At 38.2% G+C, this 16,336-nt stretch overlaps 1 protein-coding gene and 1 pseudogene across 1 annotated transcript in view; both read right to left on the bottom strand.

Annotated features, from left to right (window-relative positions):
* Positions 1–4,447, bottom strand: part of Kif14 (kinesin family member 14) — a 61,584-nt gene extending 57,137 nt beyond the window's left edge. Inside the window, exons 1-2 of the mRNA XM_046464594.2 lie at positions 3,268–4,447; positions 621–875 (exon numbers count right to left, since the gene is read on the bottom strand). Of these exons, the coding sequence (XP_046320550.1) occupies positions 621–875; positions 3,268–4,346 (1,334 nt within the window). The 5' untranslated portion in view covers positions 4,347–4,447. The remainder of the gene's footprint in view (positions 1–620; positions 876–3,267) is intronic.
* A 4,555-nt stretch (positions 4,448–9,002) lies between these two features.
* On the bottom strand, positions 9,003–9,357 carry LOC124105608 (peptidyl-prolyl cis-trans isomerase A-like; annotated as a pseudogene).
* Between the last annotated feature and the right edge of the window lie 6,979 nt (positions 9,358–16,336).

The raw sequence follows: 16,336 nt of genomic DNA, 5'->3' as shown, positions 1-16,336 counted from the left end.
ATAAATGTCCAAAAATTTCTAGCCATGTTTTTGCCCAATGACAATGGCTCATACAGGTTAATACAGGATGGATATAAGTTCCTAAGATCTGCCCAACACTAGACAGAGACTAAGATTCCCTACTATTAATTCTCATAATATAAAATAACCTCTCTGGGCTTCAGCTTATACAAGAAATATAAATTGTAGTAAAAAAGCCAGTAATATTTAAAAGGTAAATCATCTCCTGCATATACTAAAGCCCAGAAGTGAGTAACTCACCAAAGTTTGAAAAACTGGTACATAATAATGGATGAGACCAGAGACCAGATCTGTGTGGTTTCAAAACTATATTCTGGTATTTTTCTCTAGAAATGGGGATTGAACCCGAGGGCTTTTTACTCCTGAGCTACATCCCCAGTCCTTTGGGGTTTGTTTTGGCTTTTTTTTTTTTTTTTGAGACAAGGTCTCAAAAGTTGCCCAGGCTGGCCTTAAACTTGTGATCCTCCTGCCTCAGCTTCCTAAGTTGTTGGGATTACAAGCATGCACCACAGTGCCCAGCAAAAACTATATTCTATTGTTACTTTTCACAAAAGAAAATTTAAACATTTCTAAATAAATACATGTGTAATACAACTTACGTGTATGATTTTCCAGAGCCAGTCTGACCGTAAGCAAAGAGACAGGTATTGTATCCTTCAAAGGCTCTTTCTAGGAGTGGTGCCGCCAGTGTCTCATAGACTGTCTTCTGGTTGGCATAACGAGGATGACATTCATCAAAAGACCAGAATGAAACATCATAAATAAAAGTATAAACTTGTTTCATGTCCAGATGTTCCACAGATATTTCTTCCCCATTCATGAAGACCACTTGGGATGCTTTTTCAATCTTCTCCCTTTTAAAAAAGAAAAAAGACAAGTTACTGTAATTATTGTGAGTACTGTTCCCACAAAATATAACAAAACACTAAAAACTAGTTAAATTTAACATTGCTCCAAGGTAAGGTAATTCTTTAGTTTTATGTAAAAAACTAGGAAACCCAGTTCAAATGGGTTTCAGATTTCTTTTCTAGAAAACTTAACTGGCTTTTACAACATCTTTCCTCTTTTTCTCTTGAACTCTATAATCTATCTACATATTTTAGTTGAAATCTGGAAACATCTTTATTATAAAGAGGTTTTGAGGTACAAACATATATAAAGCTGGCAAAAAATACATTTCAAGAAGTTTAAATCATAAGTCTCTTGGCAACTAGTTGTTGTCACTGTTGATCCAAAGGTCTCTCCTTCCGCTAGATTTTTTCTGTTAAATCACAAATCTTCATGTCTATCCTTCTTCCATCTCAGACCTAAATGCAATTCTTTCACTTCTCTAGATCTACAAAAAACAGTATCATTCCTTGTCTGGCCCTAGATGTTAGCCCCTTCAATAGTCTCCTACCCATTTCCCTTAGAATCTGCTTTAATTTAAATCAAATTTATTCTGAAACCATCTGCCTCATCAATTTGACAAGTGCCCCACCTCTGCTTTTAGGGCTTGTCTGAGTATAGAATCAGGCACTTGGACTCTTATTCAGTTCTCTTTAGTGTGGTCATCTACTAGTTCTATTCTTCCTGTTGCCTCTCTTCCTTTCATGGCTCTTAAGGCTTTTTCTGTTAGGTTTCCTCACTTTCTCAAAACAACTCACCCTATTCTCTCCCTTTATCACTAACCCATTTTTACTGAAAAGGCCGTTAGCACAATAAAGTCCTTTATAAAATAAGCTGCCTTTACCTATGACATTTTAGGTCCAAACTGGAGGCTGCTTCCTCAAAGCAGCAGTCACCACATCCACTTCCAACTTGCTTAGATACACAGCATCAAGTTATGAGAAATTTTTAAAAACTACAAATAAATAGAAGAAAGACCAGAGAGGAAAGGGAAGAGGAAAAAGAAGGAGACTAGAGAAAATGAAAATACCAGGGACTGAAGTAGAGCAAATTATATCCCCTACATGTGCAATTATGTCAAAATGAACCACAATATTATGTATAACTATAATGCATTAATTAAAAAGGAATACATATCAAACTAAAAAAAAAAAAAAACTATTGAACCTGAAGTTTTTACTATACTTCCTTGAAAGATCTTAAAATAATTAGATTCCACATTCACATTTTATCATATTCATTGTTCTTTTGTTTAATTTTTTTTTTTTTTAGGTGTAGATGGACACAACACAATGCCTTTATGCTGAGGATCGAACCCGGGTCCCACTCATTCTAGGCCAGCACTCTACCGCTGAGCCACAATCCCAGCCCAATATTCATTGTTTTTAACACTATCTTTAATCTATGACTATCCACCCACAGTCACCTTTGAAGAATAATTTTTTTGCCATCAAAATAAATTACTGTATTTATCACCACATATATCAATCACAGATGATGCTGCTGTTGATCACCACTCTAAAAAGCATTCTGGAAAGACCTCTTTGGGAAATGAATGACCTGTTATCGCTCTTTTTAGGGGAAAGGTGGAAGTTTCAGTCATGGAATTGAAAGCATACTGCATTACAGAATTAAGTCATTCATTCAGACTTCTTAAGAGCAATATATCTAGAGAAACTTCCATATACAAAATACAATTACAATTTTTATAGTCAATCATAAAAAATAACATACTACAACTAAACCTAAAAGTTTTCTCTAAAACTTAAATAATAACTCTGTCAAGGACTGGGGTTGTCACTCAGTGGTAAAGTGCTTGCACAGCACATGTGAGGCACTGGGTTTGATTCTCAGCACCACATAAAAATAAATAAATAAATAAAATAAAGGTACTGTGTCCATTTACAACCAAAAAAAAAAAAAAAAGAGGGGCTGGGTATATAGCTCAGTTGATAGAATACTTGCCTCGAATGCACAAAGCCCTGGGTTCAATCCACAACACCACAAAAAAAAAAAAAAAAGAAAAGAAAAACTCTACCAAGCCAGGCACAGTGGCATACTGCTGTAATCCCAGTGGCTGGGGATGCAGAGACTGGAAGATTCCAAGTTCAAAGCCAGCCTCAGCAATAGCGAGGTGCTAAGCAATTCAGTGAGACCCTGTCACTAAATAAAATACAAAATAGGGCCAGAGATGTGGCTCAGTGTTTGAGTACCCCTAAATTCAATTCCTGATTCCCTCCCCCCCAAAAAAAATTCTTCCAATAATTTTGAAAATGCAAGACTTTCTAAAAGCAGAGAGGAATTAAAGACACTTTACATGGTGCTGGCTTGGTCTTAGATTTAGAATGCATAACATACCTTTTGCTAAAAGGCCTCACACGTACTGCGACTGTCACTTGACTATTCTCCACTTTCAAAGTGTCTATTTCTATAGTGGTGTTCGGAACTATAGTTTCTTCTTCAGGAGGGAGTGTATTTTCTTGTGACCTTTCCCTTTTATTTCCAAAAAGAGATATTTTGGGACTTGGCTTAACTTGCAGGCTCTGAACCCTATTTTTCAGTATTGATGTAGCTGGGCTTTTAAACTGAGGTGTGCTGTGCTTTGGTGTCAATTTGTGTTCTGTTATACATTTCACAGGGGTTCTTTTTTCGAGGCTTCCAAATTTATTTGAATCTTTTGCCGCATCCTTCCCCATATTTCTATGATATAAGTTCCCTGTTCCCGACACTTTGATATCAGACTTATTCTGAACAGTTTTCACTGCCAAGTATCCTGATCTAACAACTTCAGTTGAACCCTGGGAGCCACTGGGTGCTCTATTCCTTGAGTGATTAAGTGTAACATTTTCATTTGCCACACCAGGAACAGAAAATGTTTCTTTATGTTTCCCATCAACCATAGCTTCAGTGTCTTTTGGGTCTTCAGCTAAATGAGCAGAGGATGCAACAAAACAGTTTTTGTCACTATTTATAATCTTCACATTTGTCCTAATTTCCAGAGAAGCATATCTTTTTTCTGTTTCATCTCCCACACTCTGTGTTGTTTTCCCTTTTTCCACAGAATCTGCTTTAGCACGTCGCTGTAACGTAAGATTTTCGGTTTTTTCAGTTGTGTCTCCCAACTCACAGCCAAGTAAAGATGACTCTTTGTTCCTTGTGGCTCTTCTCTGAAGTGTCAATCTACCCACAGGATTAGGGGTAAGAGGCATATCTCCTGTTTTTTTACAGGCAGAAATAACATAAGTTCTATTTATGTCTCTGATTTGACCTGCAGATCTCAACAATGGATCATCATTTTCACATTCTGACATATCTAATTTCAAATGCAGCTTAAGTTGGCTACTATCGATGAGTGCATTCGGTGATGATCTCTTGGAGGAAGAAGGAACTCCAAGGATTTCACTATTATTTCTATTATGAGCAGTGTGTACTGACATTTTGGAAGCAAATTATTTTAAAAAGAAAATTATTAAGAAGCTAAGCTCTTCTTTATATGCTCATTTGACTTCCAGCCATTTTCTATGTATCGTTTTCAAAAAAAAAAATCTGCTAAAAAAAAAAAAAAAAAAAAAAGATTTAGGTTGCATAAACTACAAACAAGCTTTAAAATAGAGGGATTCTGCAATTTTCAAAGTAAATTCCCAGAGGTAAACATTAGAATAAATCACAGCTTCCAGCTGACCTATTGCTTTCAAGTCACTTCTGATAAATTGTCCTCAAAGAGCTTTCAGTCATTACTGACAAATTTTTACTGAGTGTTCCATTATATGCCAGGGTCTCTGGCAGATACTGTAAACTTCAAAGACAAGACCCCCATTCTCGCCTTCTCAAAATAGAAGGAATACACAGATAGCCCTTACATCAAGTCAAATGGGTCAAATGTCTTGAGACACACATCAGAATAGATTTTTTTTTTAAGTACCCACAGCATTTTTTTTTTTTTTAAGTGGGACAAAGTACTAAAGGAAATCCTAGCACATAAATCAGTTTGGAGCAAAGCATCTTTATATATACCTATTGGATATATGCTAAATACGTAATGCCTAAGAGAAAATTGCACTGATATCACAAGGCAGATAATTGCCAAATAAGTACCACAGACATAAGTACTAAAACATAATTGCTTATGTTGAAAAACAACTATGCAAGATGAGATGCAGGTCACCGGCCCTTTATCAGACAACAAACTACACAGGTGTGCACGTAAATATTTGCCAACACTATCTATCGTGCATTAAAATAAAGAAAAAAAGTAGTTACAGCTAAGCAACCTGGCTTCTAGTCAACTCTGCATCAAACTCCTTAGATGGATATAAAAACAAGTCTTTAAATTTGCATGTCTGATTCTAACTTGTAAAATGATCGTGGCTGAAACCATTCGCAAATGATTCCTATTAAGGAATAAATTAATAGAAGTTCGCTTTTAAGTGAGTATTTTTATGTTTTACATAAAAAACAACAGGTCATCGCTACCAAAAAAAAATCATTATCATCATCATCATCGCCAGGTTATAAGCATCTTCCGTCAAGTTTTCAAACTTTTCAAAATATAGACTCTTACTATTATGAAATAAATTAGAAGGCAAGAATAGATTCTGGAAACCCCACCGCAACTAAAAACCATTTGCTATTTACACAATCAATACTATTTTTGTTTGAGGAGTTTCGCCACATTTTAAAGAGGACTAGAAAGAACATTTTAAGAAAATAAGTCACAATCCGAACCAAAACATCCCGGTGATTCTTGGGTTGTTTCTCGCCTAGTAGCTGAGGCAATGTACTTCTCAGAGCCGACCGACTCGGGGACCCTCCACCGGTGAGGGCCAGGCGGAGCAGCCCTAAGTCCAGTTCCCGGTCGCTGCAGAGGCACTGCGACGAGCCCTTCCTTCCGGGACCCCTCTTTCCGCCAATCCAGAGTTCTGATGGCAGAACAGCCCACCCGGCCTAAGCACACCGGCCCGCGTCGCAGAGGCAGTCAGGAGGGGAAGCACCTGTTCGTCTTCCCCAACACTTACGTCGCCCCTCTGCAATGCCCGCAATCTCGGGGACCCGGTCCAAGTAGTCCCCAAACAACTCACTTCCAACAGCGCCGGCTCCCGCGGCGGCCGCAATTTGAATGGGCGCCGCGCCGTCTGATTGGCTGATGGACGTCGCGTCGTGCGCCGCGCCTTCACTTCCTCCCGCCCCCCGGAAGCGCCGGCGCCTGGTTTCGGGCCTCTGAGTCTAAAAGGACCCACCCGGCCCTCATCTCCCAGGCAACGGTGTCACGCCTACCCGGACCCCAGCTGGAGCCGCTGTAAATCCCAGCAGAAGCTGGGCAGGGATCTAGGCTGCTACGGGCACCCAGCTAAAATGGGTTTTAAAGGAAAAACGTGACAGTGACACTCGTGTCGGTCTTTAATATAAATCGAAGCGTAGTCTGTCCTGTTTACGTCAAAGAGACTTCACATTGTAAATGACTGTATACCCCTAGTTTTATCTTAATAATTAATGCTTTTCTAGTATTTCCTATGCAGGGCTTTGAGGTATAAAATGTACTCGATGTCTTACATGATTTATTTAATCCTGAATATCTTCTGAAATAAGGATTAATATTATCCTCACTTTACAGATGAGTAACTGAGAGAGTTTAAAAACTTGGTAAAGATCAGACAACTTGCAAGTGGCCTGACTACAGTCCAAAGTTGATGTCATACGATTTAATTCAGTTTCAAAATGTTACAATAATAATATATTCCGAAAAATAACCAACTTAATGGGAAAGACTCTAGCCAAACATATATTCTAAAGCAACAGTATTTTTTTAATGGGCACACGATGGAAATGTACTCAACAGAATAGAAGGGAAAACAGAAGCAGCTTCAACTATCTAGAAAAGTCGGATGATAAAGTTGTCATTCTAAAACTCACTCTAAAAAATCTCTCCAAAATTTAGTTATAGGGAAACTGTCAGAAAATAGAATATATTTGTCAAATCTATTGGGAAAATGTTCATTCAGTTGATAATCAAGAGGATATGACAACTGAACATGAGAATTTTAAATTCTCATGAGAATTTTAAATTTATATAGTTTAAAATAATAGAAGTAAAATGTAAAATAACCAAAAATATAGTAAATGTTACAGAGGTGGGCTGGGGATATAACTCAATTGGTAGAGTGCTTGCCTCGCATGCACAAGGCCCTGGGTTCAGTCCCCAGCATTACCAAAAGAAAAAAAAAAGTGACAGAGGTGTAAAGATGTTTTTAGTTTTATAGAAAATAAATAGATGATAAAATTTTACACAAAATATTACACATGCATACAAAAATAATACATTTAAAAATATAATGCAAACACTCAAATATTAAAAGCAAGTTTTTAAAAAGGAATAAAATAATTCTTTTTCATTTTGGTGATAATGATTTTGCACCAAAATAAAAAAAAAAATCAACATATCTACTAATATAAATTGGAATGCTTCTTGAGGACAGAATCAGAATGCATTCCTACTGTTTAGTATAGGCCTGATATATATTTTAGATGCTCAATAAATATTTGCTGAGTGAATAACAAACCATTCTAAAAAGTAGTATAATGTATTGGAAGAATCACAAAGGTATTCATACCTTTTGACCTAGTAACTGCATAACAGAAGTTTATTCTAAGAAAATATTTTAGTAAACCAGAAAAGTCACAGGAATATTCTCTATCCATACTAGGTCCAATCCACTTTGAATGTTTAAAAATAAGGGAAAATTAATAGTGTTGCAATTATTGTGTCCATTTAAGTTATACAGTTATTATAAATTAAATAAAATCAGACAATGCTGGGCTATAGACTAAGTCATAATCTGTCCATGAGACTATGAGCTCAAGGTAAAGTGGGGCCTTGTCTGTCTCACCCTTGTCTCCCTGTGACTGGAAGGGAATCTTCACAAGACTTCACAGAACATAGCCAAACTCCCCTCTTCTTATTTTTTCTCTGTTAGAAACCCCTGATTTAATTTCAACTACAGGATTAAGAGCCCACAAAACCAAGAGCCACCTGTTACTTATCTCCAGGTTACACAAGAGGGATTTTCATCTGGTTATTAAACTAAGATGGCACTTTTCTCTGCAAATCCTGTCCAAAGCTGACTAGCAGAGAAAAGTCACTTAAACCTCTAAGTGACTCAGGTTCCTCAACTGGAAATTGCAGATGATAATGTTACCTATCCTGAAGAGTCATAATAAGAATTAAATTATGTATGCAGTGCTCAGCATCAAATTTGATTTAGGATTAATGCTCAATAACTTTAGTTTCTAAATTACATAGCCTAATGTAATTCTTCAAAGCGTTGAAAGGCCCTATTCAAGGCTAGTGCTGAGGAACTAGGATTCTACATTTTGGGGCTGTCTGTTATAATGATAGTGACACATTTTATGAAGGATGAGGATTATTATTTAATCCCTAGAAATAACCAACATGATGAAATAGTGAGTCCTTTTGTAAAGGGCTCACTGTGCTCTATTAAAAACTAGGAGAGGACAATGAAATATTGTCTCTAAGAGGGAGCAGTACTAATCTCTGTTTTGCTCCAATTTGATTAAATTTTAAAGAAATAAAGACTGTGTGCTTTTTTTTTTTTTTTTTTTTTTGAAGGAAAAGAAAAACGAGTCTAGGAGAGGAAGATTTGGCTAATACAAAGTTTGTAGAAAGTAAACAATCTGGCATTTCTCAATTCTTTTCAAGCCTTGGTTCCTCTGAATCGGTGACCAGATCCCCCCTGAATTGGAGGGGGCAAGGTGGGGGATGCCAAGGCCTTCTCCAACACATGAAGCCAGCACGCAATGTCAGAGCCTTTCTCTACCATTTAGGCAGCTGGAGTGCTGTGTTACTGCCAACACAGCAGCTGTTCAAAAGGTCCTATATTTTCAAGTCTGTCTTCAAGTTTGATTCATTAAAATAATAGTTCCTTTAGGAGATTAGACTCAAAGACCTGTTATTTCATAATCACAAGCCTAACTCTACATTCTAGCTAGACTCAGAGGGGAATAAGGAGAATTTGGAACATAAAGAACTGGAGCAAGAGCACAAAGTGATAGGATGGGGTGGCGGGGTGCACTCAATACTAGAGTTGTTCACCTTCGGCAATGGAGATCTTCTTGCTGGTCTTACCGTTCCTTGACCCAAAGGGCTCTGTGAATTCCACGGTGTTCTTTCTCTCTTTCTCCCTCCCCAAGGCCACATGCTTGCCATCCAATCACTCAGTCTTGGCAGTGCAGATGAAACACTAGGAATACTTTGTGTTGAGTACAGTATTTGCCGTGGACAAGAAGCTAGCACTTGTATGCCGCAGGATGAAGTTCTCATTGTCAAATTTATTCCCATAGATGGATTTGCTGCCAGTGCCATTGTGGCATGTGAATTCTCCCTGGCACATGAATTCAAGAATAATTCTGCGAAAGCAGGAACCCTCTTAACTCCCCGCTTTCTCTCCAGTGTGAAAAGTTTCCTGCTGTTTTCAGAATTTTGTCTGCAAAGAGCTGGAAAGAGACACAGCCCAAGGGCTCGCCATCAGCACAGGATGTTGCACATCTGGGTGGAATTGATGTTGAATGTGAGGTTGACAGTGGCTGGCAGCAGGCAGTTTGGGGCAACAGGGATTTCTGCAAAGGCATTTACCTGGCTTCTTTACCTGTAATAGGAGATAATAAATCAATGATTGATAGAAAAATTAATTAGATAAGATATATGAAAAATTAGGTAAGATATATGAAACAACTTTTAAAACATTACATACTACTGTATATAAATTAAAGTAGTTACATGTGTGACGATATACAGTTAATACTCAAATAATTTAGATTAAAATAGTAAAGTATATGAAAATAGGTAATACATATTATTTATTCCATGCACATTGCATGGAATATAAGGACACCATAAATATGAATGAAATCAGAACTAATTGCATCTTGAGTCACCTGAGATTATTCGACTGATACATTTTTTTTTATTTTATTTTATTTTTTTTTATTGTTGGTTGTTCAAAACATTACATAGTTCTTGATATATCATCTTTCACACTTTGCTTCAAGTGGGTTATGAACTCCCATTTTTAGCCCATATACAGATTGCAGAATCACATCAATTACACATCCATTGATTTACATATTGCCATACTTGTGACTGTCATGTTCTGCTACCTTTCATTTTTTTTCTTATTTCTTTCAGCTGCAGACTTACTTTCATGTAATCCCTTCTTTCATTCTGACTTTAGAAAAACACTCCTTAGGGCTACTCCTGCTCCTTGTCCTGGATTAATCTTCTCCATCTCCCCATTGACCTCTCTTCATCAAATTTTTCCTGTCTTCCCTCCATCTTCAACATGTCTCTCATCTAAAAAAAAAAAAATTAGATGCCCCACCCACCCAGATCTTCTTGCTGTCTAGCTCCTGCTCTATCTCATTTTCGCCTTTCATGTCCTGGCTCCCCTTAGAGAGGTGTGCACCAGGTCTAGAGGGGTGTGAAGCCCTTTAGATTCATGGGGGAGAGGCTTCAGGAGGGCTGTTAGCCTGGACAAGCAGAAAGCCACCCAGAGAACACAAGACTGTGAACCTAAAGAAACTACTAAGTAACAACTGTCATTAAAACCAAAAAGGGTGGGCTGGAGTAGAGCACTTGCCTGGCATGTGTAAGGCACTGGGTTTGATTCTCAGCACCACATATAAATAAATAAATAAAGGTCCATCTACAACTTAAATATATGTATTCATATAAAATTAAAAAAAACAAGAAGGAATAAAGGGCTAATAAGGCTCAAATTAGTGGGATATCAGTAAATTTAAGAATGGAGATAAAGGAGAAAAAGGTACAAATGAGCAAGAGAGTCTAGGACATTTTTCATAAATCCTGCTGGGACGTCTGTCCACAGCTTGCTCTTGCAGAATGCTGACCTCCAGGTACATGATTGGACCAAGGATATGATAGGGACAAGGACAGGTTACTTATGCCTTCATTCAAGTTTCCTGAAGACCAAGGCTTACTTTCTCTCGATCTTCAGCTCCTTCTGTCTCAGCCTCCCAAGTTGCTGGGATTACAGGAGTGCACTACATCCAGTTCCCTGACTTCTTTTACATAAGACTGAAATAAATGTCTGTTTTAAAAGTTACCTATTATTTGTTTTCTGCAGTCCAACATGGTTGTTTTTCTTTTTTATGTTTTTATTTTTTTGCAGCCCAATTCTTTTTTTAAAAAAACATTTATTTTTTAGGTGTAGATGGATCACAACACAATACCTTTATTTTTATGTGGTGCTGAGGATCAAACCCCGGTCCTGCCCAAGCTAGGCAAGCGCTCTATTGCTGAGCCACAATCCCAGCCCCTGCAGCCCAATTCTAATAAATACAATTACCTTTACCCACAAAATAAACAAATAGAATTTGATAGGCCCGTGACCTGGACCTCCTTTGTGCCTTCTGCCACAGCCCCCACCCTGATATCTTGCACTTTATTCTCAGCCATTTCAAAGCACTTAAGTTTCTCTGAATATACCATGTGTGTCTTTGCATGTGCTGCCTGGTGCTCAGGTAGGTATCAGGGAACAGGTGCTCTCAGCCTGCTTCTATCCTTCTAAACTGGGGTCCCTGCATAGACTCCCATTCAAGCAAGACAGTTTTCTAGAAGCTCTGCTATATGAACCAGGCTGACAACAAGTAAACTCTTGAGCAAATAAACTATACAGTAATTCTGATAGTGAAAGCGAGTATTTTTTCAAAAAGTCCACCAGAGGGAGACAAACGGAAATGAAACACACAGGATTTCAGAAGTGAAGCGAGCACATTTTGAAGCCTTCTGGATTTTTTAAGATTTAAAGAAAAATCATTGACTAATGATCACTAATGGTCTCTCGGGATAGATATTTATTACGATTCAGCTTATTTCATAATTTTTTGATTATTAAAATGTGGGATGTATTTTCCTGCTTTGTAGGTGTTCATAATTAATGTTTGGGTCAATAACTAAAAGGCTCAATAGAATTGTAGAAATTAATACTTTTAAAATCCAAAGGATAAGGCAGAAGGTGTGGAGAAGTGATAGGCGTGCCACACTGGAATTCCACCTGTGGCTCTGTCACAACTTCAGAGTGGGATGGTGAAAATCTCCTAATTGCAATTTTCTCAGGTGTGAAACAAATTTACTGGATTGAATCAGCATGGGTAACAAGTCCTGAGTCCTTTCTTAGTGCAAAACACATTCATTATCTCATTTAACTCCATTACCCATTACCATTATGATTATTGCTGTTTTACAGTTGGGAGAAACTAAGTTTACAAACAAATAACTTGCCTGATATCATATACCTATAAGTCACAGAGCCAGGTCAGAACTCAGGAAATGCATCATCACTGTCTACACTCTGTGTCCCTACCCTGTACAGCTGTTTTCATAAAGATTTCTGTGACATAAGAGTTAAACAGACTGCATGAACATAGCAATAGTTTGAATTCTGTTATATTCCATATTTTTCTTCTAAATTCTGTGTTTGGCCAAGGGTCTTGGAATTATGAAATATAGTATGCTTATCTCATATATATATGATTAGAATAAATACATATTTTTTGTTCTAATTAGTTATACATGATAACAGAATGCATTTTGACACATTATAAATAAATGAGTATAATTTCTCATTCATCTGATAGTACATGACGTAGAGTTACATGGGTCATGCAATCATATATGCACATAGGAGTCATAATGTCTGATTCATTCTACTCTCATTCCTACCCCCTGCTTATCCTTTTTGACCTGGTCTAGTATGGTTGATGAAGCCTTTATGAATTTTGTTGTGATCACTCATTGAAAAAATATTTAGCAATATTGCCAGTAATTTTAACAGAAGCAATTATGTTAAGTAGTAATCCTTCTTAATATATAAATGAAAAAAAACTCAGGGATTAGCAAATATTACCAAATGCTCTTTTTCTCTTTGAATGTTGCTAGTCTTGTTCCAGGGAAGATTAGTAAGATTTAAAAAATAATGTCAACCCCAGAACCTACTGGGTAACCTTTTTTTACTTAAAGGAAGCTGTGGGTCTTACGTGAAGTTCATGTAGGAAAAACAATTGTTTTTAAAGGCCAAGTTTAAATTTTATCAGGGGTCTTCTTCTTCCACTGTGCTTTGCCAACATGGCCCAAGGTCACTTTTGACATCCTGTTGACAATATTGCTGATTCCTCTAAGCCGAACTGCAGCTCTTAAGTGGAGAATGAAAGAGCTTCTAGCCACTACATTCGAGCAGATTTTTTAAAAGGCACTGGATGATCTCAAAAAGGAGGTGGAGTGGCCACAAACCAGGTATCTCCAAAATAGTTTGTAATCTAATTCCGTTTTATTATAAAGGTCAGTACTAGTAGTGTCCTGAATGTCCAGAACTGTCTAGAATGATACACATTTAGTTGTTTTTATTGAAAGGAAAGTGACCAAAACACTCAGAGCGACCAAGAGATCTTTATTGCAGCAGTGCAAAAGAGGAGAAAAAGAGAGAAAAGAAAGAGAGAGCAAGGGAGAGCGAAAGCAAGAGAGGGAGACAGAGAGAGCAAGAGCAAGAGAGCAAGACAAAGAAAGAAGGGCCTGGCAGGAGGGAGTTTTCATAGCCCAAATCTAATGGGGTCTCTGGGTCTGCAAGCTGCCTTGTTGGTGTACAATGATTGGATCACCCAGTAGTTGCTAAGGGTGTCATCTTCTGCCTTCAGGCAGATGGGGCAGGGGTCAGATGTGGGTTTCTGTTGCACCAGACCAGTGGGGGTAGAGTGTTCAGCCTTGAGTGGGGTTGAGTGTTCAGACTTGACGCAAAACAGGTGATAAAGGACCAAACAGAGCCAGGTTTGGGTGCTTGGGTTATCCTGCAGCTAACATTTGTTCAGCCTGCCCTGCAGACAACATAGTTCAGCCTGTCCTGCACCTAACATTTATAATCATGTTTTAATGGCATATTCACAAGAATCTTTTTTTTTTAATTTAAAAGTAGCATAAAACCAATTTTGACAAGTGATTGCTTCTCATATCTTGGCTATAAAAGGGCAGTTGCCAAGTAAGAAGCCATCTGGATTGCAAGAATTGGACATCATATCAGTCTTTCCAGAGGGGGAGAAGGGAGTGTTTCTTCAGTCTTGCAGCTTCATGAATAATTCCACACCCATCCAATGCCTTTACCCCTTTACATAAGGCTTCATTTTTTTTTTTTTTTAGTTTAGACCACAGTCAGTTCTCTGACTCAGAAAAGAAAAAAAAAAAATCCCCCATCAGAAGGAGTTCTGTTTTTATCCCCCCACAGATACAACAGTCTGAGGCACAACAGAGAGCTCCATGTTCTATTTACATCCCCTTTCCTCAGTTTCCTCTAGCGTACAAAGATGAATGTGTGGTAGCCTTGTCCATCTTCTCTGGTAAACAGTGTTTCACAAGCCATGGTGCAGGTTCAGATGGACTTCATGGGTTTCATTCAGCTCATGTGAAATTGTACCCAAAGAATGAATCTGTCCAGTGTCCTTTAGTTCTCCCAGTTGTACTCTTAAAATATTAAATACCACAAGCATTCATTGATCCCAAAAGACCATTCTAGTAGACAATAATTGGGCCTGAGCAGTTTCAGATTATAGTCCTGAAAAAAGAAAATGAAAACAGTTCATCAGCTGCTCCCCTTCCCCTGAAATGCCACAAGGGAATGCAAACTGCTACCCTGAAAAAATCTGTTTCACTCTGAAAGTGTAAAGCAATGCCGTCCGAGACAATGTGAGCTACAATCTTGTAGGAGCTGTTTTAACAGTGGTCCACTTTCTGCTTTGAGTATAGCCTTTGCTGCTCTGCCACTGCAACTTGTTTTTAAAATGAACTTGTTTCTTTCCCTGTCCCTCTCCCAGCTCTTCCCTAATCTCTCCCCATCCCTCCTCTGAGAGAAACAGGATTACCTTTTTTCCCCATCCTAGGCAGAGTTATCTGTCCTTCAGTACACATCTACCATAGGAACAAAGTAATCCAGACTTTGGTGATGGCAACAGAAGATCTCAGAAATGGCTCTCTCCCAAATTAACAAGTGAATTACAACTATAGACAGAGAAACAGGGAACGTAGCCTTTGAGTCATCTCTTTTAAAGCCCCCTGTTCCTGCTGATGGGCAGAATCACAGTCTTTGGGACAGAAGTATCCTGTGTTTCTCCTTTGCTAGCAAAACAATTAACCTTCCTTTTCCTTTTTCTCAAAACCATGTCCTTATTATCGAATTGGCTTTGGGGACAAGGACTGAGCTTTCTGCAACATGAGCTTTTGTTGGTCTCTGCTGGTGGAAGTTCGCGGTTTATGCAGCGTCTGATTTCATGAAGTTGGTGACCATCCTTAACTGCTGGTTCAGTAGTAACCTGATCTCATAGGCACCTGATGAGGCTCAAGTTAATGTTAAGTTTAAAATTATTCCATTTCCTTATAAGGAAGAAGACCTGGTCCTCCAATACCAGATGAACAGGGAGGGAAAAGACATCTTAGCAAAGAAAACATAATGAACTAAGGTGTAGATTTGTAAAAGAGCATGCAGATTAGTAAATATATGTAATGAAAAAAGTTGATTTCCTTTTTCTCAGCATTAACTCCCCCTCCTCATAATTAATCTGGAAGCTTTATTTCAGACATACACACCAGTGAAAAGTGAAAAGTCAGCAAAAGAGGACAAACCTATGAAAAGAACTGCAGGGGCCTCTATCCAATGTTTGCAACCCCTGAACTAAAGGGTTCTTTTTGCACTGAACTTAGGAAAAGAGTGAAAAATGCCTGCAAATATATTAGATCATATTTCTGAGCCCCAGACCAACGCTTCCTTTTTCTTTCTTGCTCCTTTTTTAGCACAGTGCTGGGTTAGCTTCTGAGTAACTATAAGCCCAGAATTATACCAGGATCCTAAATGAGCTGTGAGTAACCATTTACAGAGAAACCATTACTTCTTTGCTCCATAAGGAAATCCCCTGCTTGCAGCTAGACTCTTGATGATGTTATTATCTAGCCCTGGGGCACTTTCCTCATTATTTCCTGCAGTTTCACCTATTAAGGCTCCATTTAAATGTATTATGGATTCTTCTTTAATGCAAGACCTTACTCTTTGTGAGACTGAATTTCATTAGCCTCGTTTCTGCCCATTTCCCTAAACTGTCCAAATCTTTAGTAATCTGGTCCATTCCTGGAATGTAGTAATTGATACTCCTCCATCACAGGCTCATCTGTAAACCTAGCTTCTTACCTAACGACACAATGAGCTCAATCCTCCCTTTGTATGAGAGGTAGCTAGTGTGGGGTGATTAAAATGGCCCATGGGGTGGAGGGGCAAGGGTCCTGCTTTTCTGGGGTATTGGGTGTGCATATGCATGGGTGGGGTGGTCAGTTCTGTCTACTCTGATCTGTGCCTCCTTATAT

This window comes from Marmota monax, unplaced genomic scaffold (assembly GCF_021218885.2).
Source record: "Marmota monax isolate L192 unplaced genomic scaffold, Marmota_monax_Labrador192_F-V1.1 WCK01_AAM20220418_F8-fsc00099, whole genome shotgun sequence".
Lineage (NCBI taxonomy): Eukaryota > Metazoa > Chordata > Mammalia > Rodentia > Sciuridae > Marmota > Marmota monax.
The sequence above is the reverse complement of the archived record's forward strand: the minus strand, read 5'-3'. Positions and strand labels throughout refer to the sequence as shown.